A 27,692-nucleotide genomic window follows, 5' to 3' on the forward strand; every position below is an offset into this window, starting at 1 on the left:
AGGTATAAAAAATTATTTTTCTTGAAGCATTTGAGTTCTTAGAAATAAATTAAAATGGTCAACGATCCAGTACAAAACAAAGAAAAGCCTCTGTGCGAGTTAACCAAAATAATTTGCCAAATGTGTAATGTGATTAAGTTTGCAAATTCCTGGTCATTTAGGAGTCAGTAAGACTTAACATCATTTTTATTGACTGAAAATGAAAAGCGATGTTTCCAAATAATGTAGATCTTACTATATACTTCCGGTTTAGTCTTTTAGAACTAGCTTTGGCCCATTAAATTTGTTAGAAAACAAACTTCTTTCAAGAGAAGATTCAGAGATGAATCTTCTGGTTTATGTCTCTGATTTGAAATAATCTGTCAAAGGCTCGTGAAGTAGTAAGAAATAATCTTCACTCTACTCAATCAAAAATGACATTAAGGTATGACAAAACTACAGAGGAAAGAAATTTTCAGAATGGTGATAACGGTCTGTCTCTCTTGCTTATACCTCATTGTCCTTCTCAGGACAGGTACTATGGTTCTTATACAGCAAGAAAGCAACTGATTCTATTTTTGGGTAGGGATGGATATTAACGGAAATTTTGCTCAAATGTTTCAAACATTGCTGAACCCCCCATGCTGACGAATTTATTGCATGAGAAACAAGCAGTATTGGTCTGATAAATATGAGGAGACTTTCGATAAATTAAAGGCCATACTTAAAAACCCATCGGTTCTTTCAGCTCCAGATTTTAAACAATCATTTCAAATGTATGTTTATGCAAGTGATGTAGGGATTGGTGGCGTATTAATTTAATAAGACAAAAATGGTGTGGATCATCCAGTATGTTTTTTCTCTATATAAAAAAAACAATTAAATAAGCACCAGATAAATTATTCCACTATCGAGGACTGCCTCGCTTTTTTAATTTTGGTTTAACAACACTTTGAAGTGTATATTAATTCAGCTCCTTCTCTGAGTATTGTATTCAGTGATCACAACCCACTTACTTTAATGAACAAAATGAAAGATACAAATCCGAGATTGTTGAGGTGCAGTTTCCTGTTGCAAGAATACGACATCGGCATTAGGAACATAAGGGAAAATAAATAATAAATAATACATTTTCTGTGTAATTTTATTATTATTATTATTATTATTATTATTATTATTATATGGGTGTTTGATTAATGTGTTAAAGAAAGCTTTATTGCATAAATCTTTCTTTTCCTTATGAGGGTTTTGTTTTTTATATCTATATTTATTTATAACATTTGTTCATGGCTGTATGTGTGTGTTCGATTTTGATTTGTTACTTAGCTGTCAATATTTTTCAGCCATATCGCAACGATGTCTGCAGTGTGGCAGTTTAAAGTGATGTCTAGCACTGGGGCATCATGTCGCATACATGCAGCATAATGTCCCACCTATCACATTATCCTGACACCAGGCCGACCAGTCCTAACACTAACCTCTTAATGCTGAACGCCATGCGGGGCAGCTGTTAGTACCAGTTTTATAAGTCTATGATATCAATCGGCCGGGGTTCGAACCCGCGACCTCCCGGATCTGAGGCGGACGCTCTAACCACTAGACCAACCGGAGCGGTCTTCGTGACTGTAAATTGTAGTGATTATCTATAAAGAGGATATTGCATAGTTAATTTCGTATACGGTTACAGATTCAATTTTTAGATAATAACAGTGTCTGTAGATTGCATATGATCTATAAATAGATGTTAAGTTTCTAATAATAAAGACATTTTCGAGTTTTTAGTTATGTATTGTGGATTTTTAGAGTAAGGTGGTTGAGTTCTGGTACTTAGATCACGTGAATATATATTGTGAAGTATTAGAATGAGCAGTAATGTCTGACAGAGGGGGATATTGCAACATATTGCCATAATAGACTCTTGGTGGTGTATATAAGGAGAGAACGGAGCAATTGATTTCATTCCTATTTTCGGATTCCTATTCTGTATTCTTATTTGATATGTCCTTTAGTTAATATTAGTCTGCAAATTTATTTAATTCTGTGTTTAGATATAATTTGAGAGGCGACATTTGTTTGTGTTAATAATTGGAATTACAGGGTGCTCTTTGGACTAAAATATTATTCTGGGACGATTGTGTGTCATTGGATAGAAACTGAAGATGTTTCTGTCCTCCCTCCCCAATCCCTTTCTCTCTCTCTCTCTCTCTCTCTCTCTCTCTCTCTCTCTCTCTCTCTCTCTCTCAATTAAAAGCAGATAAGTTTGTAAGAGTTCGTTGAATTCTTATATTATCAGGTGACTTGTTCACCCTTGTGTACAAATTGAAATACAGGTGTCACAAATTGCTCTAATTTTATATTGACCAGACCCCAACTTCACCAACACGTTTAAAATGCAGTCTATGCTTGAAGCGAATGAGCGATCAATTTCATATTATCCTTGGGGGCCCCGAGTGGCCGAGTGGTCTGAAGCGCTCTCCATTACGGATCACTGCCATCTCACCTCTGTCTGCGTGGGTTCGAGTCCAGGATTCGGCCAATGTGGGTATGTGAGAAAGCTTGCCAGTAGCTTCTCGTGGGTCGGTGGTTCTTCTCTGGGTTTTCCCGGGTTCTTCCTCCACCATTAATACTGGCCGCCATGCATAGCCTATCGTGTGCTGAAAAATGGCGTTAAATCACACAACAACAACATCATATTATCCTTGAATATCAACCATTTCGATTTATAGATGTCATTCTACGTTTAGACTTAAGATGTGTTGGTGAAGACCAGTATTGCTTATTTTGAATTGGCATTTTGTTTTCTTAAAAATGTGGTTTTTTTCAACAATTCATACTAGATTTAATGAGAACGAAATTAAAATACCATTCTTAAAGTGTTTGCAATGCATATCATGCAAATAGTTTTCGTCTTCACATGGTCAAGAGTCAGATGCGCTAAAAATCTCGGCGCGATCCATCGCTAGCATGAACCACAATCTTCTTAAAAATGTTCTCGGCCAAGCATGAATGCATACGTGAACTATAAGCTGATATGTGGGCTTGAAGTCATAAAACTTTTAACTATTTGTAAATACCAACTATAGTTCGTTCGACAGAGCACTTCGATTTTTTCCTACCTGTAACTATACATTTGCAGGTCAGCGTTATTAAATATAAGCCCTAGCTAAAAGTACCTAATATTTTTTCTCACGAAGTATTTAAAACGAGTCTTAATGCTGCGTGCCAACTGAGGCAGCTGCTAGTACCAATTTCATAAGTCTTTGGCATGATTCGGCTTGGGTTCAAACCCTCGCCGAGTCATACCAAAGACATACAAATGGTACTAGCAGCTTCCTCGCATTGCGCTCAGTATTAGGAGGTTAGTGTTAGGACACGTCGGCCTGGTGTCAGGATAATGTGACTGGGTGGGACATCATGCTGCATGCCTGTGGCTAGACTTCACTATAAACTGCCGCACTGCAGACATCGTAGCAATATGACTACAACTGTTGAAGCTACGTTTAAAAAAAAATCAACAAAATAAACCCCACAGGTACTTTTAGCTACATTTAAAATTTACTGAGATTGGAAAAATTTGCGACGCTATGGGGAACGAACTATAGTTTACCACATCATCAGTCAAACTAATCCAGTGAGGCGAAACATCAAACATTTTCAAGCTTTAATTCCATAAGAAATAGTCATATAAACTTTTGTCCTTTCAACGTATTGTTTAATGTTTATTGTTTGTCTTGTCTCTGTTAGGGTTTTCATTTGACAAAGACTCAATGACAGCTGAAAGCACTTACGCTAGTTACAAACAAGTTTTGCACTATCAGTTGTAAGTTTGTTGTATTTATCTTAATGAAACCCTGACATGCGCTATAACTTGCTGGATCCACTACACTTTATAGACCTTTATTCACCATAAGACCGACTTATATTCTTTATATATATTTGTATATCTGTCGGCATTTCTCTTGTGTGTGTGTGTGTGTGTGCTTTGTTTTTAAATTTCAACGCTCTCTCTCTCTCTCTCTCTCTCTCTCTATATATATATATATATATATATATATATATATATATATATATATATATATATATATATATATATATATATAGGCCCGTGCGGCGTTACGGACCACCGAGTGAGGGTGGAACCAGAGAACAGATACATAGGTATTGGGACAATGTCCAGGGAGGGAAGCAGCGAAGTGAGCTATTTGTGGAGAGCAGCACCCAACACCCCTTTCCCTCGACCCAAGACCAGTCGAGTAGGGGAGATAGGGTGGCGCGTTCCGACCCATGCGGACTGGTCCATGCCTAATTCTGGCAGACAGATCATGGTAAGTGATATGTCGACGTTGGAGGATATCTTGCTTGATAAATTTTCCTTTGCGTAGCATACTGTGTAGATTTTACCAACAGATTAAGATCTGGCGTACTATACGAGGCCTTGAAATCATTAAACTTTTCAGTTTTGGTTTCAGCTTGACGTTTTTAAATCATAAAAGAACTTACTTTTATCATGGACTTGATCGAACGGTAGTAGGAACTCTGTGTGACAGGCGTCAGTAAACTGAAACCATTATTGTCTCTTTTAACCCCTCCAAGTTTTTTGTTTTCCTGAGGTTTTTCTACATAAATTGTTTTTCCCATTCAGTGGTTATCTTCCATGCTGTCTTTGACTGACTCTTCGCGTTTATGACACTTGATGTTCGTGCCTTGCTTGGATGCCTGGACTTCAACCTACCCAAAGCGTATCCAGCCCATTTCATCTTTTACTTACACTCAAACCATGTACTACCTCGTAAATATCTAATACTTATCAAATTTGGCTATTTTACTTTTGGTTCGCAGGCTCACACACACACACACACACACACACACACACACACACACACACACACACACACTCTCGTTATCTCTCGGGATTATGCAGAAAACGTTTCTAATTTGGTTGAGGATAGTGTTAAATTTGTTTTTGGACTGATGTTTTTAGTTTTTCGTAATTGTGGTCTTCTAGTTGAATGCCACATTTATATTCCATGCTGTTGTGTTGATGTCTCATTTTCTCATCATCTTTGGAAAGAGCATCTATATGATGGGGGACCTTTAAACATTTTCTACTTTTTGTCCTTTAAAACATAATGTTCCTTTTTTTTTAATCGTATACTTAAAAATTCGTTTGAAAACACGCCTGATCTACGTACAATTCGACAGCAGTCATAGAATACTGTAGATGAAATCCTAGTCTAAAGCAATGCTTTTTACATACATCTCATTTTGTTATATTTTTCATAATGAAATATTTCAGTTACATTCCCTGTTTCTTTTTTATGTTCAGTGTTACACATAAAGTACCTGTTACACTCAATGACAAATGGTACAAACTTTAACTGCCGATCAAATATACTAGAAGTAATAAAATTGCTTGTTTCAGAAGCGATTTTAATTCGCGTCACTCTCATAATCATGTTTGAAAACGACGGAGAACTCGGGGATGAGATTTTGATTGCAAGCCGAAATTAAATGACAATCGAAATTTGTAGCGTCCGTTTAGCAAATTAGACCCCAAACTTGTGAAGGCCTCACAGTTCACGTTTAAATACAGAAATAAACAAAACTAAGAACCAGAATCCTCACAATATCTAAAATCTTTTGTTTAAAGACTTTCGCTTAGAGATATGTCGCATACGACTACTCTGTAATGTTTTAAGCCCCAACACTGTTTGCTGGATCAATCCGCGCAAGAAATATGTTAACAACAATTAAAAACAATCTCTTCATTTTCATATGAAAAATGTGATTAATTTGATAAAATACACAACTTGAAGAATTATATGTAGAAGCTAAATTTGTAGAAATCGTTGTCCTAAAATTATTGTATCATAAACCAGAAGCAACTATAAAACAGTCTGAGTTTAGTCCATTCTTCCTCTACGCGCACTGGTATTGATCTTCAAGATTTTCTATTGGGCTCCTATTTTTAATCACAAAGAATCAAAATTTTACAATTATTTTAACATACTAGTTTCTGTGGTAGTTCACCGTGTTCCTTTTGATCCCTGTGCCAATTTATTTATAAAAAAAAATGCTTATGTGGTATTGTATGGTATACTACGAAGTTAAGCGTATTCAACATCAGTCTCAAGCTTTTCACATTATTTTACTTTTGCATATATGTTAAACGTGCTTTGATCTGAAATAGAGATCTATCCATGAAATGTTCCCGCAATGTATTGTCTTACTTTCATCAGCAGACTTTTGATTTCTGCTAAGAAAAAGGCATAACGTGTTATCTTGAGTCCAGAATCGATCAAAGTTGATTGATGCTATCTTTAAAGTGTTATTTTATTTTACTTGAAATTATCTCAGTTAAATTTTTCTCTCGCCCTGTAATTACTGGTGTTGCAATATACTTTTTAGCATCTAACACAAAGCCATTGAACCTAAAATATTAAAACTTTCATGGGGTTCAGTTGCCGTTGCATCCTCTAAACCAAGTCCGGATTTCATGTTTGATGAAGATTAAACCGTAACCTGGCTACACGTTCGAGCTATATGCATCTGCATTGTAGCATTGTACCAAAACTGGAAGATCCAAGTAAACATCTGTAAGAAAGCAAGCAAGACTCTGAGCTTTCTTGGTACTAATGTTTAGCTCAGGCATTCGACTTTGTATGCATGTCCGAAGTTTGGCTTATTATCATACCTTTAAGGAATTCCAAATCTTTTTCCCACGGTACCGCTCGACATGTACCTGATCGCGCCCGCTTAATATGCAAAAACAACGACCTGAATGGAATGCTACCTTCTCATTGGTCAACTGAAAATAAGTTATAAATAAATACAGGACGTTATTTTCTTTTACCCAATGAAAGGACAGTATTTCATTCAGCGCTTTGTTCTTGCATATTAAGCGGGCGCGATCAGGTACGTGTCGAGCGGTACCGTGGGAAAATGATTTGGCATTTCTTAAAGGTATGATATTAATTCAAACTTTTGATAGGGATACACAGTTGAATGCCTGAGCTAAACATCGGTACCAAATTTATTACGCTACGCGAAATGTGGCTTGAAATAACAGCGTTTATTCTCATATGGGTCGCGCGAGAAAGGAGAGAAGTGTCCTCCCTTGTTTTTGTTATTATATATATATATATATATATATATATATATATATATATATATAGGGGCGTATTAACCATTAAGCAGACTAAGCACGTGCTTAGGGCACCAGGGCCATAGGGGGCACCACAAAGTTGAGAAAAGGGTGAAAAGAAAAGAAAAAACGAATAAGATTTGTAAAAAAAAAAATTGATGAAACTAGTGCAAATTGATCATAATGTTCTGTTTGTTGATCATGGTGCACCCTAGGGTTATCTTCCCGGTGTACGTGAAAAGGAGGGGGGCACCAAGATTTGTCAGTGCTTAGGGCACCAGTGAGCCTTAATCCGCCCCTCTATATCTGTTTCGTAATTATCTGGAAGCCCACCGCTGTACCTTTTCCATGTCAAGTACATAGGGGGTCTTATCGTTGCTTAAAAGCAACGATACGACCCCCTATGTACTTGACATGGAAAGGGTACAGCTATAGTACATGATGACAGGTCAATTTTAAGCAACGATACGACCCCCTATGTACTTGACATGGAAAAGGTACAGCGGTGGGCTTCCAGATAATTACGAAACAGATATCGTAACAGATCAAATGTGGACAAGATGTGAGCAATTACAACCGTGACCTTTTCAAATAGAGGGCGGGATGCACGGTTAGTCGCATTCTTGAAAATTCAAGCATGCAGTTCGTTGCCATCGGGAAAGATGTCAGCATTGACTATCGATGAGAAAGGCGCGTCACTATTACAGTATAACCTGCTATATTCCATCTTGCAATCTGAACATCAGGAATTACTCAGTCATCCCAAAATGTATAAAGGAAAGGAATGCATTACATGGTCAGTTAAATTATTCGAGGTCTTTAAGGCACAGGTGCCAATACTTTCTCTCTTGAAGCTCATCCTACTTGTTCTGTTTTTAATTAAACCTTTTAAGCTTATATCCAATCCATTGTTTCATTTCGTGTTCCTTTAGGCCCACCATATCTATATACTAGTTGCATCTTGAAACTGTTGAAGTTTTCCTGACGCTGATAGAGTTATGGTTAAAAAGGTGTCCGATGGGATGGCTTTACCCCAAAGTCGGCGAAGTTGTTTCAGACCGGTACCTTATTTGTCTTGTTATAATTTTCACACGTGAATAAAAAAAAATTTAATATTCCACTACTTATAGCCGACTTTTGTATCCTTCCGGAGTATATTTTGGGCAGTATTTACTTACTTAATTACTTACTTTCAGCTTGGGCATTTTCGACAAGAATGTGAAGACAGACATTCTCATCTTTATCAAAATGCTTGGTGAGTATTGCCATGTTTGTTAATTTAGTGGAAGGATCAATTCTGGATTCTAATATTTTCCATAAAATATGACTGAGCAAGACGTGAATCTAATCGTTTCATATATATATATATATATATATATATATATATATATATATATATATATATATATATATATATATATATATATATGTGTGTGTGTGTGTGTGTGTGTGTGTGTATGTGTGTGTATGTGTGTGTCCAAGAATCAGTCATTCCATTTGACCACTGACAAATCTCGTCATGAGCTATGTGGGACTCCGAGTAATCACACCTCTTTAGTCTTCGTTCCAACACTGGGCCAGAACGTTTAGAATTCTAAATATTTTGTTTTGTTTAAAATATATGAATGAATCAGATTTATTCAAACTTCATCTTCCATGTAAGTTCAGTAATTTAAAAAAATTACTCAAAATTTATGTTTACTCATGCGGTGTTATTTCCAGATGAACTTTCTTGTTTAAAAAATATGCACAAATGACGGACTTGGTTATCATCTCTCAGGCGACACGTGAACATTGAAGAATTTACCCACCCAAAGCTATACATTTTTGCTGCTTCTGGTCCAACCATTGCAGTCTACAGCTTTCTCTAAGTTATATTTCACACCGAAAATTTACAACCTTACTGTGAATAAACCTCCTTCAGTCTTAAAGCATAAATAACTTTAACGTATCCAGGTACAGTGTTTCATTGTTCATTCCTCCTTTAAGTACGCTTTATTTTCAATATAAATGGCTGTCATTTGGATATGAACAAAGACCTGTCAGTTTTATTTTTCCAGTTATTGATTTATTTTATTGCACTGGGATTTATGTCCGTTATCGTAGAGATGAAATACGTCTTGATTTTTAATGCACTAGGTGTTCGAAAACATTTCAATGGCAAATACGAACTCAAACAAATCATTGAGGCACTATTTTAGTTTAGCAGTAGTTAGCCAAAAGTCGCACTCGACACCATGTCATTCAAACATAATTGCACTCACTTACACGCAATAAAACGCGTGTTTACCTCGATATACATTTAGATAACGGCAGCAACGGGTGATTGATTGATTCAACATTGCGATAAACAAATCTAGCCAATTTAATGGCTGCCAACTTTGAAACAGAACTTTTAATGTAAAAAATGTTTTAGATTTGTATTTCTGTCTATTGCTAACTATAGAAAATACATCACGTGGATATATTAAACCATGCATCAATCACGCTTTGTCATTTGCATTAAGTGCAGCTTTCCATTTCTTTTTTTAAATTGAACTAAGGTCAGTGTAAATTTAGCTTTATAATAATATAGTGCTTCACCCCACCCCCTTATCGGGCTACTTTTTCTGCGATGCGAAGATGACGTTATAGGAAGGATATTTTTTGTAAGGGAACAAAATGGTATCAATTCTTTTTCTTTTTGCAGAATACATCTCAGCAGAAGAATCCACTTTTGCGATGGAATCTTTGGAGATGCACTTAAGGTGTCTTCACGCATTCATTCCTATTTTTTTTCTCTCTCCCTTTTCTACAGGTACCCGGGCCCAGATGATGAGTTTCCACCTGAATCCGACGCTGCACGTGTAATGAATGTATACCGGCCTGCGAGTAATGGCTGGCCATACCGTTCAACACGTATGTCTAAATATAACAGCTTACATTTCAAACAGTCGCGAACTCCCGCTGCCACATCGTACACCAACTATTACAGCATCAAAGGTTGATGAACACGTAACTTTTTTTCAGATAGTACTAGCTCAGCTCTACCTGGCAATAATCCTATTTACGTAATGCTAGCATGGCTTTAGCTCGCTTTTTACTGATCTCTCTTTATCATAACGTGGTTTGAGCAGCAACTTGAAAGATATAAAACTTTCTTTGGCTTGTTTGGTTTGCCTCATTGATGTTTTGGATACTGCATGAAACAATGAACCGTCGTCCAAAACTTAACACCAGCAACTTTGAATCGAAGGGGACAGTACTTGTACTGCAAGTTTGAAATCTTCCTAGAACCAACTGTTTGGTTTAGTTTGATGTTTTATGGCACATCAACACAAGTTATTAGGTGCTGCGGTATTTAGAGTAAAAAGTGCTTTGCCCATGGACACATCACTGTGGCCCAGCCAGGCTGATCGGATGGCGGGATTTGAACCTACATGCTTTCAGTCACAAGTTCTACATGCTAACCTGTGCTTCTTGCTTCTGCCTCCATTATTATCTGTTACGATATAAGAGAGGGCGCATTGGGCCTGCAGAAAATGCAAGAACCAATAAATCACAGTTGTATTTTGTTGGAATTTTCAAATGTTTATGTACGTTTTCTGGAATTTTAATTTAAGTAACAAAGGTGGTCAGAATAGGAAAACTTGTTTTTTAAATCACAAACTTACACAATTATAGTTGTCCATTTTATACCTTTGCAGAACTGCATTACGGCAATAGCTCAAATAGCTAAACATAGTTAACAGCTATATGAAAATTTATGGACTGTAAAATAATAGACATATGATCTTCGATAAATTGAATCTTTGTCATAATATTGGTGCCACCAGATACAACATAATGATTCCGTGTGGATTTGGAAAGGCTGTAATTGCATCTAGATATGGAAAATCCGTAATTACATACAGATCTGGAAAGGCTGTAATTGCATCTAGATATGGAAAATCCATAATTACATATAGATCTGGAAAGGTCATAATTACATATAGATCTGGAAAGGCCATAATTACATCTAGATATGGAAAATCCATAATCACATATAGATCTGGAAAATCCGTAATTACATCTAGATATGGAAAGGCCATAATTACATATAGATCTGGAAAGGCCATAGTTACATCTAGATCTGGAAAGACTATAATTGCATCCAGATCTGGAAAATCCATAATTACATCTAGATATGGAAAGGCCATAATTACATATAGATCTGGAAAGGCTGTAATTACAACTAGATATGGAAAGTTCATAATTACATATAGATCTGAAAAGGCCATAGTTACATGTAGATCTGGAAAGGCCATAATTACATCTAGATATGGGAAATCCATAATTACATATAGATCTGGAAAATCCATAATTACATCTAGATCCGGAAAGGCCATAATTACATATAGATCTGGAAAGGCCATAATTACATCTAGATATGGAAAATCCATAATTACACATAGATATGGAAAGGTCATAATTACTTCTAGATATGGAAAATACATAATTACATATAGATCTGGAAAGGCCATAATTACATCTAGATATGGAAAATCCATATATACATATAGATCTGGAAAGGCCATAATTACATCTAGATATGGAAAATCCATAATTACATATAGATCTGGAAAGGCCATAATTACATATAGATCTGGAAAGGCCATAATTACATCTAGATATGGAAAATCCATAATTACATCTAGATATGGAAAATCCATAATTACATCTAGATATAGAAAGGCCATAATTACACCTAGACCTGGAAAGGCCATAATTACATATAGATCTGGAAAGGCCATAATTACATATAGCTCTGGAAAGGCCATAATTACATATAGATCTGGAAAGGCCATAATTAAATCTAGATATGGAAAATCCATAATTACATCTAGATATAGAAAGGCTATAATTACATCTAGATCTGGAAAGGCCATTCTTACATCTAGATATGGAAAGGCCATAATTACATCTAGATATGGAAAATCCATAATTACATATAGATCTGGAATGGCCATAATTACATCTAGATATGGAAAATCCATAATTACTTATAGATCTGGAAAGGCCATAGTTACATCTAGATATGGAAAATCCATAATTATATCTAGATATGGAAAATCCATAATTATATCTAGATAAGGAAAATCTATAATTACATGTAGATCTGGAAAGGCCATAATTATATCTAGATATGGAAAATCCATAATTACATATAGATCTGGAAAGGCTGTAATTACATATAGATTTGGAAAGGCCATAGCTATATCTAGATATGGAAAATCCATAATTATATCTAGATATGGAAAATCCATAATTATATCTAGATATAGAAAGGCCATAATTACATCTAGATCTGGAAAGGCCATTCTTACATCTAGATATGGAAAATCCATAATTACATATAGATCTGGAATGGCCATAATTACATCTAGATATGGAAAATCCATAATTACATATAGATCTGGAAAGGCCATAGTTACATCTAGATATGGAAAATCCATAATTATATCTAGATATGGAAAATCCATAATTATATCTAGATAAGGAAAATCTATAATTACATGTAGATCTGGAAAGGCCATAATTATATCTAGATATGGAAAATCCATAATTACATATAGATCTGGAAAGGCTGTAATTACATATAGATTTGGAAAGGCCATAGCTATATCTAGATATGGAAAATCCATAATTATATCTAGATATGGAAAATCCATAATTATATCTAGATATAGAAAGGCCATAATTACATCTAGATCTGGAAAGGCCATTCTTACATCTAGATATGGAAAATCCATAATTACATATAGATCTGGAATGGCCATAATTACATCTAGATATGGAAAATCCATAATTACATATAGATCTGGAAAGGCCATAGTTACATCTAGATATGGAAAATCCATAATTATATCTAGATATGGAAAATCCATAATTATATCTAGATAAGGAATATCCATAATTACATATAGATCTGGAAAGGCCATAATTACATCTAGATATGGAAAATCTATAATTACATATAGATCTGGAAAGGCTGTAATTACATATAGATCTGGAAAGGCCATAATTACATCTAGATATGGCATGCTTTAATGAAGCAGATATATTCCAATAACAGTTTCATAAATGACTATCACTGATTTTAATGACTATTCCTGGTATTAATAATGAATGATCAACATTGATAACATGTGCAAAATGGTTCAGGTGTACTTCAGATAGGCTTTTAGTACTTACCTCATCATGTGACTTAAAATCATATTTATAAAACAGTGTGTCCTTTCTTTTTTCTTTTGCTCATAAGCTCTCTGCTTGAGGTTATTTCTTTTATTATGAACCAGTCTGAAAAATGTTCATCTGACTTCTGAATATATACATCTAACTTGCATAAAATGGCCAAAATAAAAAAGCCACAAATAAGTGAAACAATTTTGTGGACAAATATGATCCACCAAAAAATACTTTTACTAAAGGAGTTATACCTTTACACTTTTTATCAAATGTTTTTTGTTCCTTTTCTTAGTTGCTTTCAGATCGATTAAAATTTAATCATAAGAACATGTAATTTAGTTCAAACTTCAATGATGCCAGTGTGACACTGGCCATCATTTTCATGGTAGGTTCACATGACACTTTTCCATTTGGAAATAGGTCCATTTTGAAGGGTATAAGGACTTTTATAAGATAGTTCATACATCTGAACCTTTTCAACTCTTCTGATGATATTTTAAGGGGAATTTAGTTGATATCTAAAAGTTTATTCAGTTCCTATTTTTACAAGTTAATGAAAAATAGTTATTTAGATGCAATATCTGTGCACCACTTGTGATCGATTGCTAACAGATGCATGTGTACTTCAATAGTCAGGAACAGTCAATGCATAGATCTTTGTACTCAGTCACTTTGGCATTCTTTATAGGATATTTTGAAGTATTTATCATGTTGGATCAACATTTTCCTTGAATAAAGACAATTTGATAGAAAGTGTACTTACACATTTATGTGTCACTGAATAAAAAGAAAAATGAAAGGAAGGTGAAATAATCATGATGAATTGAGAGCCTTACAGGGGCTTGATCTGATTTTGTAAAACTTTTCTTATATTTATCTTAATGTGCATCAAATGTAGCAGCATGCAAATCAGTTCTTTTACTCATGTTAATGTACCTTGATCTCAGTAGTATGCAAATTGACAGTCTTATAGTCATCTTGATGTGCCTTAGCACTATGCAGATCATATGCTTGTAGTTACATGTATCTTGATGTGCTTTAGCACTATGCAAATCAAGTCTTAAAGTCATCTTGATGTCCTAAGCACTATGCAGATAAAATGCTTGTAGTTATCTTGATGTGCCTTAGCACTAAGCAAATCAACAGTTTTATAGTTATCTTGATGTGTGTTAACACTACGCAAATTAACAGTTTTATAGTATCTTGATGTGCCTTAGCACTAAGCAAATCAACAGTTTTATAGTTATCTTTGATGTGTGTTAACACTATGCAAATCAACAGTTTTATAGAATCTTGATGTGCCTTAGCACTAAGCAAATCAACAGTTTTATAGTTATCTTGATGTGTGTTAACACTATGCAAATCAACAGTTTTATGGTATCTTGATGTGCCTTAGCACTAAGCAAATCAATAGTTTTATAGCTATCTTGATGTGCCTTAGCACTAAGCAAATAAACAGTTTTATAGTTATCTTGATGTGCCTTAGCACTTTGCAAATAAAATGCTTGTAGTTATCTTGATGTGCATTAGCACTAAGCAAATTAAGTCTTATAGTTATCAATGATGTGCCTTGGCACTATGCATATCGACAGCCTTATTGTTATCATAATGTACCTTGGCACTATGCAAATAAAATGCTTGTAGTTATCTTGATGTGCGTTAGCACTATGCATATCAACAGCCTTATAGTTATCAATGATGTGCCTATCAACAGTCTTATTCTTATCTTAATGTGTCTCAGTCCTAATAGTATCAAGAATCTTTTCTTTTCAATTTTTAAAGTTACCTGTATATCTTCTGAACTTCTTGTATGTCTATCACACATACAGAATTAGTTCCAACTTATAGCAACCCTCCACTTATGTTTAATAAATGTTTGTTTCGCATGGCTGTTTGTTATCCAATATGAAATATTATGCACATAACACAAATAATAGATTCCGAGTAAAATCTTCAATAATTTATTAAAGTCAAACAATTTTAATCCATTGAAGAAAAGATTGAGATGTTAGCACTGTAGCATAAAGCAGTGTAAGAGTGAACATAAACAATGTGAATAATACAGAGGTAAGAAAAGATATATAGCATTCTTTTGCATAATTACCTACCATATATATCCACTTATGAGAGGATTCCAAATGCAAACTGCACAGACCCAGATCTGCCATCGCATAATTCTCCAGCAGATCTGGGTCTGTGCAGTTTGTTCGGATTAATCAGTAGAACAAAAAACATTGGCCCTGATCTGCACGTGCAGATCAGGATCTTTGTTGTTTGCACTTTGACTTCTCTTATAAGCATGTATAGATGGTATCTGATTTAAGCTGTACAACTGGAATGCTTCAAGTGTTATATCGCGACAATACCTTGAGGCTATTTACCAAAGAAAGACTTTCTGAAGAAGTATGTGTACTAAGAACTAATTGTTTGCAATGATACTGTCCAAATCCTTCTTTTGTTACAAGTATGTATACTGATATAATGTTCAATCTAACTTATAATGTTCTAAATTTCTGTGTAGCTTCATATGGTCAGGATGTGGGAGAAGCTGAGGGTAACCAACAACGGCTCCAAACAATACAACGGAGATAGAGCACTACCTTCAGCTTAGATATGCACAATATCTATATAATAAGTATGGCTTTTACATGTTTTTTTAACTTTGTTTTCTCCAACGTTAATTTGTTTCTTGCTTAAGGAAGCATTTTGGCATGGGTGAATAACAATTCCTACACATGATAAAAGGCAAAATAAAATTTTTAAGAAATTTGTTTATTTATTGAGGAAAACTTGCCTTGAAGGTATATACCTATAAAGTATGAAACTGAGTACAGGCATATGTGAATGTGTTTAATATAAATGTGCAAAAAATGTTTAGGTTTGCTACTTTTTTCCCAATTATTACTAGAATTTTAAAAGTTTTAATTACAGTAAAAATATGAATCCCAAACTTTAAAGAAGAAAAAAGTTACAATTTTTTATCCTGACTGCACAAAATTGTCAGACTCAAACAATTACAACCAACACTTGCTCTTTGACAGTTACTAAACTTTCCCAAAATTGCACTGCAAATAAAGAAATAAATATCTGTTCATGTATATTACTAGTGAAAAAAAGATTATAATTTGATTTAAGACTGTTTGCCAGTAATATATTGGTTTTTATTCAATATTTGCAATGAAAGTGACTGAATTATCCACAAAAATTAACATTAAAAGCAAATTTGTATAAACTTGATATTGTGCTTTCCAATTCAAAGAGAATGATCATTGATTGCTTTCATTGCTTTCCAATTCAATAAAATAATCAGATTGCATTGATTACTTTCCAATTCAATAAAATAATCAGATTGCATTGATTACTTTCCAATTCAGTGAAAATAATCAGATTGCATTGATTACTTTCCAATTCAGTGAAAATAATCAGATTGCATTGATTACTTTCCAATTCAATAAAATAATCAGATTGCATTGATTACTTTCCAATTCAGTGAAAATAATCAGATTGCATTGATTACTTTCCAATTCAGTGAAAATAATCAGATTGCATTGATTACTTTCCAATTCTGTGAAAATAATCAGATTGCATTGATTACTTTCCAATTCAATAAAATAATCAGATTGCATTGATTACTTTCCAATTCAGTGAAAATAATCAGATTGCATTGATTACTTTCCAATTCAATAAAATAATCAGATTGCATTGATTGCTTTCCAATTCAGTGAAAATAATCACAGATTTTATATTGATTGCTTTCCAATTCAATGAAACAAATCACAGATTGCATTGATAACTTTCCAATTCAATGAAAATAACATTGCATCGGTTGCTTTCCATTTCAATGAAAATAATCAGAGATTGCATTGATTGCTTTCCAATTTAAAGAGATTAATTATGGATAGCATTAATTTCTTTCCAATTTAAAGAGATTAATCATGGATAGCATTAATTGCTTTCCAATTTAAAGAGATTAATCATGGATAGCATTGATTGCTTTCCAATTTAAAGAGATTAATCATGGATAGCATTGATTGCTTTCCAATTTAAAGAGATTGATCATGGATAGCATTAATTGCTTTCCAATTTAAAGAGATTAATCATGGATAGCATTAATTGCTTTCCAATTTAAAGAGATTAATCATGGATAGCATTAATTGCTTTCCAATTTAAAGAGATTAATCATGGATAGCATTAATTGCTTTCCAATTTAAAGAGATTGATCATGGATAGCATTAATTGCTTTCCAATTCAATAGGAAAAATCATGTATTATCTTGAAAGGATCCTAAAGAAGTTAGATAATGCATTCTGTAAAAGGATGCTTCACCAGCCTTTGAGGTGGTGCTGAATTGTACATTCTGAAAAATGATACATTTTGAGATTTCAAAACCAGTGATGAAGAAACTGTAACAGTATTTTTATCTGGTAACTTTTTAAATACCTCTGTCAAATTAATGGCATAGATATATTGCAAATATTGTTACACTGGAATTCACATTGTTTGGTGTTTATATTTATTTTTAAATATCTAATTTTCTTTTAAGATTTTTAAATATGTCATTTTAATTGCAGATGAAGTTATCTATGCATTCCAGGGATCAGTATTTTCCGTGTTATTTATACTTTGCCACAGCTGTTGCTTGAGGGACTGTGCAATACCATGCACTTGCGAGTCAGTGCTTCAGCGCAATATTTGCCGCACCAGTATTATTTTTAAAAGCTTGTTGTCTGCTGAATTCCATTTTTGTACAATATTTCTTTCTTTACTATGTATCAATACACATGTGCGTTTTACTTTGATTTTTCATTAATTGAAGCAATAAATAATGTACACTGAAGGTATTAACTTTTAAAATCCAAAGAAAACAAAAAAGTAAATAGAGTTTGTTAAGCTTACATGAACTGATAATGCATCTTAGTTCAAATTTGTTAATTCATCTGGCTGGGGGCTAAGTGAGCTTATGGTATAGCATGTGACTGTTGATTCACATTTGATATTTTCCGCTTAAAATAAACACTGGGTCAATTTGAATCAAACTTGGCAGACATATTCTTACATATATGCTCTGTCAAAATTATGTTTGGGGTGACTCCCTAGCAGTGGTGTGGCTGCTTCCATAACAATCATGTGGAAACCGTTTTTTAACATTTCTTCTCCAGAAAGGTTGGGCCAATATGATTAAACATGATAGGAATATTTATTAGGACACGTTCTGTCAAAATTATGTCAAGAACAGCTCCCCTAGCAACAATATGGCTTACAAGGTGGAAAGCCTATTCTGGACTGTTTCGTTAGATTAGCTAATTTTCGTCAAACTATAAAGGAATGTTTCTTACCATATGCTCGATAAAAACCTTATTGAAAGCCTATTTGTAACTTTTCGAGAATGAGTGAATTTTGGCTACCCTGGTTAGCATGTTTTACATAATTTGTTTTATGGCATTTGTGTTTCATATAGCTCCTGTAGCAGCAGTGTGGCTTCCACTGCAGCCATAAAAAATATACTTTAACTTCTTTTCCAGAATGGCTGAGCCAATATTTATAAAATGCTATATGAATGTTTCTTAGGATATATTTTACCAAAAGTATGTTCTTGGTGACTGTCATAGCAGTGGTATAGCTTCATTAGCAACCAGGTGCAAAACCTGTTTACAATTTCTTCTCTAGAACAACTGAGAAAATTGGATCAAACTTATTAGAATTGGTCTTGGGATTGGTCCCTGGCAATGGTGTCTTCCTTAACAACCATATTTAAAATTTTTAAATAATACTCCAGAACTACTAACCAGTTTTGATAAAGTTTGGTAAAAACAATTCTTGTGTTGTGCTCTTTCAGATTTATGTGCAGGATTGCTCCCTTAGCAACAGAGTGACTTCCATAGCAACAGTGTCAAGTTCCTATTTTTAACTTTTCTATAATGGCTGCAACAATTTTGACTAAACCAAATGGGAACAATTCATATGACATGTCCTACTACATATGTTTCCATGGTACTTCCTAACAGTGGTGTCTTCCAAAGTAGCAAGGTGGAAAACCTATTTTCATCTTCTTTAGAACAGCTAAGCCAATTTTTATTAAACATGCAATTTTGAGGGCATGTTCTAGCATAATTGTTTTTGTGGATGGTTCCCATAACAACAATGTAACTTCCATAGCTACCTGGTGGAACAACAAATTACGATTTTATTTCTCGAGAATAGTTAGGCCAATTTTGATCAAATGTGGTAGGATCATTTCTGAACACATGCTTTACCAGAATTTGTCTTGGGTGGAAAAGACCTAGCAAAGGTGTGGCTTCTACAATAACCAGGTAGAAAGCTAGTTTTGGAATGCTTCATTAGAATGGTTTAGTAAATTTGGATTAAACTTGGTATGAATGTTTCTTAGGTTATGCTGAGCAAGAATTGTGTTTGGGGTTGCTCCCACAATAACATTATGGTTTTCATAGCAACCAGGTGGAAACCTAAATATAATACTCATGTCCCATAAAGTTTTGCTATTGTTAAAACTATTTTAAAAAATCCTTCACAGATTGACTTTCTCTTGAAAAATGCCTGGCTAAGTAAAAACCAGAGTGGATAGATTTATACCAAGTATGAACACCTCTCACATACAAATTAAAAATGTCAGTACAAGATCTAGTTAAACAACGTAGAAGTGCAGTTTAAACATATGAAATCACACCAGTTTCAAGCAAAAAGGTAGAAATTATTCTGTTACTTTCAACCCAAGTTACCTGCTTTCTTACAGTTATGTAAGGCTTTTATACCAGTGTAAGCCAGGTGAGCCATATCAGACCCACTTGGGAATCTTGTTGCTCTACAGCAGTGCTGTCCAACCCACGGCCCGCAAGCTGATTTTAAATGGCCCGCTAGAGCTCGAGCAGCTATATAGTCGTTGCTTTTCAGTTTTCTGCTGTGGCCCTCAGCTTAAAGAAAAACATTTTTCAGTGGCCCATGGTGTCAAAAAGGTTGGACAGCACTGCTCTACAGCATTTTACATCAGCATAAATGTGCATACAAACAGCTAACAAAAGCAACAAGATACATATATTGTTTTTAAATTTGTGTGTTGCTTTAAAAACTCAAAATGAACATACACTAATATTAAACTTCAAACAGCTTTTTACCTGTATATTTTTGGATTTATTTGCCATAAACATGAGCATTGCATATTGATGATATAGTTTTTAATATGTAATAATTTAAATTACACTTAGTTTCAAATCAAACTAGCAAGAATTTAATCACCAATTTCAACAGTTTATCCGCAAATAAAGTTCTCAATATAAAATGTATTTCATATGAAAAGGAACAATTTAAAATACACGCTGTAATTACATATTTATTATGAATTTCACAACTAAGATCAATATTTTCTGTTATATAACCAAGTTTCTGGCTACGGATCCCCCCCTCCTTTTGAACAAAGAATGCTAACAATGAAGCCTTATTTTCTGACGTTGTGATAGGAAAGATCACTTGGTATGGGAGTTCTGGTGACAAATGTAAAAACTTCTTGCATCAAAAACCCAGAGCATTAAGTAATTGAGGCCATTTATATGTCCATCAGTTAGGTGATTTACTACAATGAGCTGTATAATGGTGCTTGAACAAGCTGCTAAATAATGTGAACTTTATCTTAGTTATACATGTATTGTTTACGTGCATATTGGTTGAAATATATCTCTTAATTTACTACTCAACATTTGTTATAAGTGTGACATAAAAAATAAAACATATATTCACATAATTCTTTTTCATCCATCTTATGTTATCATCTGCTTTGTATTCCTAATACAATAAATTCACCGGGAATAAAGCAAATGTTGTATAAAAAAATTATATTCTTTTGACTTGCTACACCGGAGAAAATAAACGATGGAGGGTCACAATGAAATACAAGTTTCAATGGATTCTTGGAAGAATCGTTCACAGTTGCAAGTTTAAAGTAGTTACACCCATGTTGCCATTTTAGCCACCTTGCAGAAACAAGAGGAGTTAACCTGTGAGTTACTTTCTTTTGTTTTTATGCTAGGGGACGATGTTTCTGCGTATTTAGTACAAGTAGATTTAGAGGTTGCAGAGAGAAATTACTAATGTTAATGTGATTGCATAATGCAATTGACAGAGAAAAGGAAAAGTCATCTAACCAAAGTTTCACCAGAGAGGACCGTACTAATCAATAACAAGGAAAAAAATTTGGTCTGATAATTTTAATTATTATATTAAACTAAATTAACCAACCTCAAGATAATAATGTTGTAGGAAAAAGAAAATATATGTACTTCAACAGATATGAGCTAACTATACATTTTAATGTAAAACTAAAGGTGAACAAAACAATAAATGCACATAAATTTGTATAGATAGTTACATTTATGATAACTGCAAAGTTCTACTACACATGCATATCAAAAAACACAATTCATTTCTACATAATAAAGGACTACATTTTATTATGACAAAAAATGCAAATTTTTCTCACAGGAAAAGTTTGAAAGGATTTAGAGCAAAAATAACAAAACTTGCTAATGAACAGGTAATGAGTGCAATTCTAAGGCTAAGGGATGACTTACAGGTAAAACACAAAACTAATACTTGAAACAAAACTATTGGGAAGCAAAGTTTAGTTTTAGTACTTCAGCTAATCTGATAGTATATTATTGTTACTCAAAATGAAGACAAGCTTATGAATTGCTGATAACAGGTGAGTGATCCTTTTTATCACATGTTTTTATTGACTTGCATCAATACATATGGTATATCACCAAGTACCATTGTACAGCAAAGTGTGAAAAATCACCAAGCACCACAGAACAATATCATTGACACACGCCGAGTCTGTGTAGAAATGTGACATTTCACCATAAAATTGCACAGAACAATGTCATCGAGATAGGCAAAATCTGTGCAGATCTATGACATACTGAATATGGAATCTCCAAATTCTACAAATCCCAAAAGAAATGTATCAAACCTTTTTAAAATATCATAGACAACCTGCTCCATGCTGCACATGGCATATCATTCAATCCATGTAATAATTTCATATTTACTGAATGAGATAGACAACCTGCTCCATGCTGCACATGGCATATCATTCAACCCATGTAATAATTTCATATTTACTGAATGAGATATAACACAACAGTTGAAACTTGCAATAAATGAGCAAATATTCAATGAGAATGCATGTTGACACCTTTTATATGCCATTTATTTTAAACAAATATTATCACACTGTCAAAGTCTGAGCTATACTGTATCCAAGATATGTTGACATAAAAATGATACATTTTAAGATAGTGGAAATGACTGTGTTAGCAAGGAAAGCCAAACAGACAACATCTTTTTAAGATATAAACATATCCTATGAGGTAAGAAATAAATGGCTTTAAAAATAATAATTAAGGACACCTGCATAAACATATTTACAAGAAAACATGACTGTCACAGGAAAAATCATAAAACATAAAAGATCAATACACTGGACAGATAAAAAATACTCCACAAAAACAGAAACACAAAATATAAAATGAGGACTTGGCTATATTAGATCAAAGAAACTTAAAAAAAGCAAATGAATAAAATACTATTCATTAACAACTTTAATTATATGCATTCTTAAAACCATTTATTTCATCTAACAGATGATCTGCGTAGTTGATCCAAATTCAACTCGGCATGTACATATGTATCAAACCACCTAGATAACTAACTACAAGCAATCATTATTAATGGGAGTCTCCAAGTACAGGTCAACATATTTACAGTAATTAATCTATAGAATCTAATATAGTTGGCCTTAATATACAAGTCGTTGATATATGCAGATGGTCCCTATGTCAATCAACCTTACTAAACACAATGCTACCTTTTTACCTACTGATCAAATTGGTTGTGTTCACCTTAGTAGTTTTTTTTTTTTATAGATATCTTGCTTACAAGTGAAAAAGACAGCAATGAAATACCACTTTTCCTTGGTGGAGAAACAGATATAAATTTACTTATATACACTCAAGAGAAAAATTTAGAGGAAAGTGCTTAGTATTATTCATATTAAAACATTGTGTGTTGCTGAATATCAGTGCTGAGATGAATGGAGTTTCACTACAAGTAAATATCTTTGTCAAGATTAATGGAGCTTTGCCACAGGTCAATATCTTTGTCTAGATTAATTGATGCTTGCCACAAATGAATATATGTGTCTAGATTAATGGAGTTTCACTACAAGTGAATATCTTTGTCTAAATGAATGGAGTTTTGCCACAAGTGTATATCTTTTTCTACATTAATTAATGTTTGCCACAAGTGAATATCTTTGTCTAGATTCATGATGTTTCATTACAAATTAATATCAGTGTCTAGATTAATGTGGTTTCATTACAAATAAATTTGCATGTCTAGATCAATGGAGTAAATATTTTTGTCAAGATTAATGGAGTTTTGCCACAAGTGTATATCTTTGTCCAGATGAATGGAGTTTTACCACAAGTGTATATCTTTGTCTATATTAATTAATGTTTCACACAAATGAATATATCTGTCTCAATTAATGGAGTCTTGCCACAAGTGAATATCTTTGTCGAGTTTCATGGGGTTTCATTACAAATGAATATCCATGTCTAGATCAATGGTTGCCACAAATGAATATCTTTGTCGCATTTAATGGAGTTTTACCAATATCGGTGTCTATATTAATGTGATTTTATTACAAATGAATATGCTTGTCTAGATCAATGGAGTAAATATCTTTGTCAAGATTAATGGAGTTTTGCCACAAGTGAATATCTTTGTCTAGACTAATGGAGTTTTGCCACAAGTGTATATCTTTGTCAAGATGAATGGAGTTTTGCCACAAGTGTATATCTTTGTCTAGATGAATGGAGTTTTGCCACAAGTGTATATCTTTGTCTAGATGAATGGAGTTTTGCCACAAGTGTATATCTTTGTCTAGATGAATGGAGTTTTGCCACAAGTGTATATCTTTGTCAAGATGAATGGAGTTTTGCCACAAGTGTATATCTTTGTCTAGATGAATGGAGTTTTGCCACAAGTGTATATCTTTGTCTAGATGAATGGAGTTTTGCCACAAGTGTATATCTTTGTCTAGATGAATGGAGTTTTGCCACAAGTGTATATCTTTGTCGAGATGAATGGAGTTTTGCCACAAGTGTATATCTTTGTCTAGATGAATAGAGTTTTGCCACAAGTGTATATCTTTGTCTAGATTAAAAAATGGAGTTTTGCCACCAATGAATATCTTTGTCTCAATTAATGGAGTTTCATTAGAAATGAATATCCATGTCTAGATCAATGGAGTTCCATTACAAGTAAATATCTTTGTCAAGATTAATGGAATTTTGCCACAAGTGTATACCATTGTCTAGATTAATGGAGTTTTGCCACAAGTGAATATCTTTGTCTAGATTCATGGGGGTTTCATAATAAATTAATATCGGTGTATAGATTAATGTGGTTTCATTACAAATGAATATGTGTTTTCTAGATCAATGGAGTAAATATCTTTGTCAAGATTAATGGAGTTTTGCCACAAGTGAATATCTTTGTCTAGATTCATGGGGTTTCACTATGACTGAGCATCTGTGTCAAGATTAATGGGGTTTTACTGTACATGTAAACCATACGATATATTCTATCTACAGGGATCTCTTCAGAAATATAGATTTGTATTTCATTTAACCCGGGCTAACCATGCGAAACAGCCATGCAACATTTATCAACCTATACATACTCAGGTTGTTTTACATGGCCACTGCAAGCTTATATGAAGTAAAATCAAGGTTCCCACTAAACAATGCAATAAATCCCTTTGATTTTATCTACAAGAAAGCACAGTAATATGGAATATTGCATGAGGTTTTATATAACCAGGTTTGTTTTGATGTATATACAATACTAGTATTCTTAATCAAAGTTACTGTTATGATGCACTGTATTTAATTTATTTTAAAGCTGATTCCATGAGACGGTCAACAAAATTTACCATGGCTTTGATATGAAATGATCATGAAGGCACAACTTGCCATACAGTGTTAAGTCCAGGTCTGCACTGAAAACAAGTAAAAGGCACTATAGATATAAAAAAATAGAACTTCATTTATCAAAACCTTGTTCATAACAGATTGTGAGGTTATCCAAACAACAGAAGAAAACATTCATACAACATAATCCAGGTCAAACAAGAATCCCTGAAAGTGACTGAGATGTCACTGGGTGAAAAGAATTTCTAGGAATTCAAGATAAGACCATTTCTTCCTTTTAAGTGCTGAGTGTTGAAACCATCTCTAATATTCTTCAATGATAACAGGATTTTCAAATTACCTGGACATCCTGGATGTCAGATTTACACCATTTTCACTTAGGACCAAGCACACATCATTAAAAGTCTTTTGGTGAAAACCTTATGTCCATATAACCATCCATTCATGGGTGCATTGACAACACAATTTTCAAGACTGCCATCATGGCAGCCGTTCTTGATGTACTACTGGAACAGTTTTCATTCTAAACCAGCTAGGTATCATAAGAAGTCTATTCGTGGAAAACCCATGTTGACAGCCATGCATTTGGGCAAGTAGAGATAATATTTACAAGCTGGCCTCTGTGGTGACCATAATGAGGGTCAGTACGCATCATTTTCATTTTAGGTAAACTAGGTTCCATAAGAACTCTTCTGATGAAAACTTTGTCAAAATGACTTTACGTTTAAGAGAATCCATGACAAGATTTTTCAAGATGGCCACCATGATGGCTAGACTGGAAGTCAGATTAGTATCATTTCTGTTCTGGACCAACAAGACATAACGCTAAGATGCATTCCTGAGGTTATGGCATCAATTGAAATTGGTGTAAATCAAAGAACAATTTGAATGTTATTTCATCATTATAAATGACATTAAGATAAAAGCACATAAATTGTGCATCACCTACATGACTGGTATAATATGTTTCAACAAAGGAAGTTATCAATCTAGCTTCTTTGATAAAGCCGATTACTGACAAGCAATTTAACATGATAAATTGTATAACATGTCACATTTGTGTATCAACCAAAACAGTGCATATTTTTTCATAGTCAATAATTTTTTTTAAAAATATTAAAGTAAGGTACAGTAGCATTGGAGGGTCAAGAAAAGAAACTAAGGGTCAACAATCCATAAAAGAAGTACAAAACAAACACACTATAGAGAACAACATTTATAACTTAGATATTCTAAATATATATATATATATATATGAACCACATAATACGTAAGATTAAATAGAAGATACACATTTGTGCACTCATAAAATGTCATGAAGGAAAAAATACTACTTTCACTAATAACAAATAGTATTCTATGGCTTGAATTTAAAGAACATTTTTAAAAACAGTACTGAGGACTTCAACTGCAAAATAAAGCACACACTCATACATGTACAGTACCCATATTAACATAATTTACAGTGTATACTGAACAATGGTTTATTGTATACAATACAGTAAAACTAATTACAAAAATTACAATGGCTTTAACTGTGACAGTTAAACGTTGCTAGTTTTTTTTAAATAATTATTTTGGGAGAATGCATATACTACATGTGCAGTTTATTTTGATTTAATTTTTTTAAAAGAAAATCTACATTAAAAAATCTGAACAATTTTAGATAAAATTTAACTAACACCAGAGCAACATTTTACTCCAATTCTGGCATAGATGCAGGCAAATACTTCAAAGTGATTTTTGCGATACATGTATGATATGAGGTGGATTATGTGACTACTGTTTTGTTTTTATAATATTCCCCCAAAAATAGACCAAAATGTACATCTGAATGGGAACTTTCTCTTGCAATTCAAGTCCATATGGGAGTGTTTTACAATAATCCATTAGCCAGGTATGAAACAAGGCCAAAGGCAAATGTAATCCTGAATTTGAAGCCAGCCTCTGTTAGGCTTCTGAATAAGTGCCAGTCTTGTATAAATTCTTAGCAAGACCAGGGCTATGTCACAATGCAGGATGTGATATCCACAGAAACTTTAAAGCAAAATATTATCAACATCTGGTAAGGAAGCAAAACAATAATCTAAATAACAAGAAAAATCTAAACAAAGATGAACATGCTATTGCAACAAGTATTAATTTAGTATTGGTAGCGTCCGGTAACCAAAGCAAGTAGTGAACGTCTGTAGTCTCCAGATGTATCATCCTGAAATGAGAGAGAAAAATAAAATAATTAACTTTGAGAAACTGATGCTGATGCATCTGACAATTTCATCATTGATGAATAATATCACACACCAGTTGGGGTATTAAAATCTATCATCACTTTAAAGTAAAAAGTTAAAAAACCA

General features: G+C 33.6%; 2 protein-coding genes across 6 annotated transcripts in view; one reads left to right on the forward strand and one right to left on the reverse strand.

Moving 5' to 3' along the window:
- LOC149802353 (protein SPMIP2-like) overlaps nucleotides 1–21,083 on the forward strand; it is a 24,019-nt gene extending 2,936 nt beyond the window's left edge. The window contains exons 2-6 of one of the 2 annotated variants that reach the window (XM_089951581.1): nucleotides 4,081–4,304; nucleotides 8,320–8,378; nucleotides 9,921–10,105; nucleotides 15,852–15,965; nucleotides 17,902–21,083. In XM_089951581.1, coding sequence (XP_089807707.1) covers nucleotides 4,081–4,304; nucleotides 8,320–8,378; nucleotides 9,921–10,105; nucleotides 15,852–15,922 — 539 coding nt within the window. In that variant the 3' untranslated portion in view covers nucleotides 15,923–15,965; nucleotides 17,902–21,083. The remainder of the gene's footprint in view (nucleotides 1–4,080; nucleotides 4,305–8,319; nucleotides 8,379–9,920; nucleotides 10,106–15,851; nucleotides 15,966–17,901) is intronic. The other variant, XM_089951583.1, reaches the window with a different exon arrangement.
- A 448-nt stretch (nucleotides 21,084–21,531) lies between these two features.
- The window catches only part of LOC149802354 (annexin A4-like), a 74,016-nt gene continuing 67,855 nt past the window's right edge, over nucleotides 21,532–27,692 (reverse strand). For 3 of the 4 annotated variants that reach the window (XM_089951578.1, XM_089951579.1, XM_089951580.1), the window contains one exon: nucleotides 21,532–27,547. In XM_089951578.1, coding sequence (XP_089807704.1) covers nucleotides 27,482–27,547 — 66 coding nt within the window. In that variant the 3' untranslated portion in view covers nucleotides 21,532–27,481. The remainder of the gene's footprint in view (nucleotides 27,548–27,692) is intronic. The other variant, XR_016420028.1, reaches the window with a different exon arrangement.

Source organism: Sinohyriopsis cumingii, chromosome 3, assembly GCF_028554795.1.
Source record: "Sinohyriopsis cumingii isolate HCF-2022 chromosome 3, ASM2855479v2, whole genome shotgun sequence".
In the NCBI taxonomy this organism is placed as follows: domain Eukaryota; kingdom Metazoa; phylum Mollusca; class Bivalvia; order Unionida; family Unionidae; genus Sinohyriopsis; species Sinohyriopsis cumingii.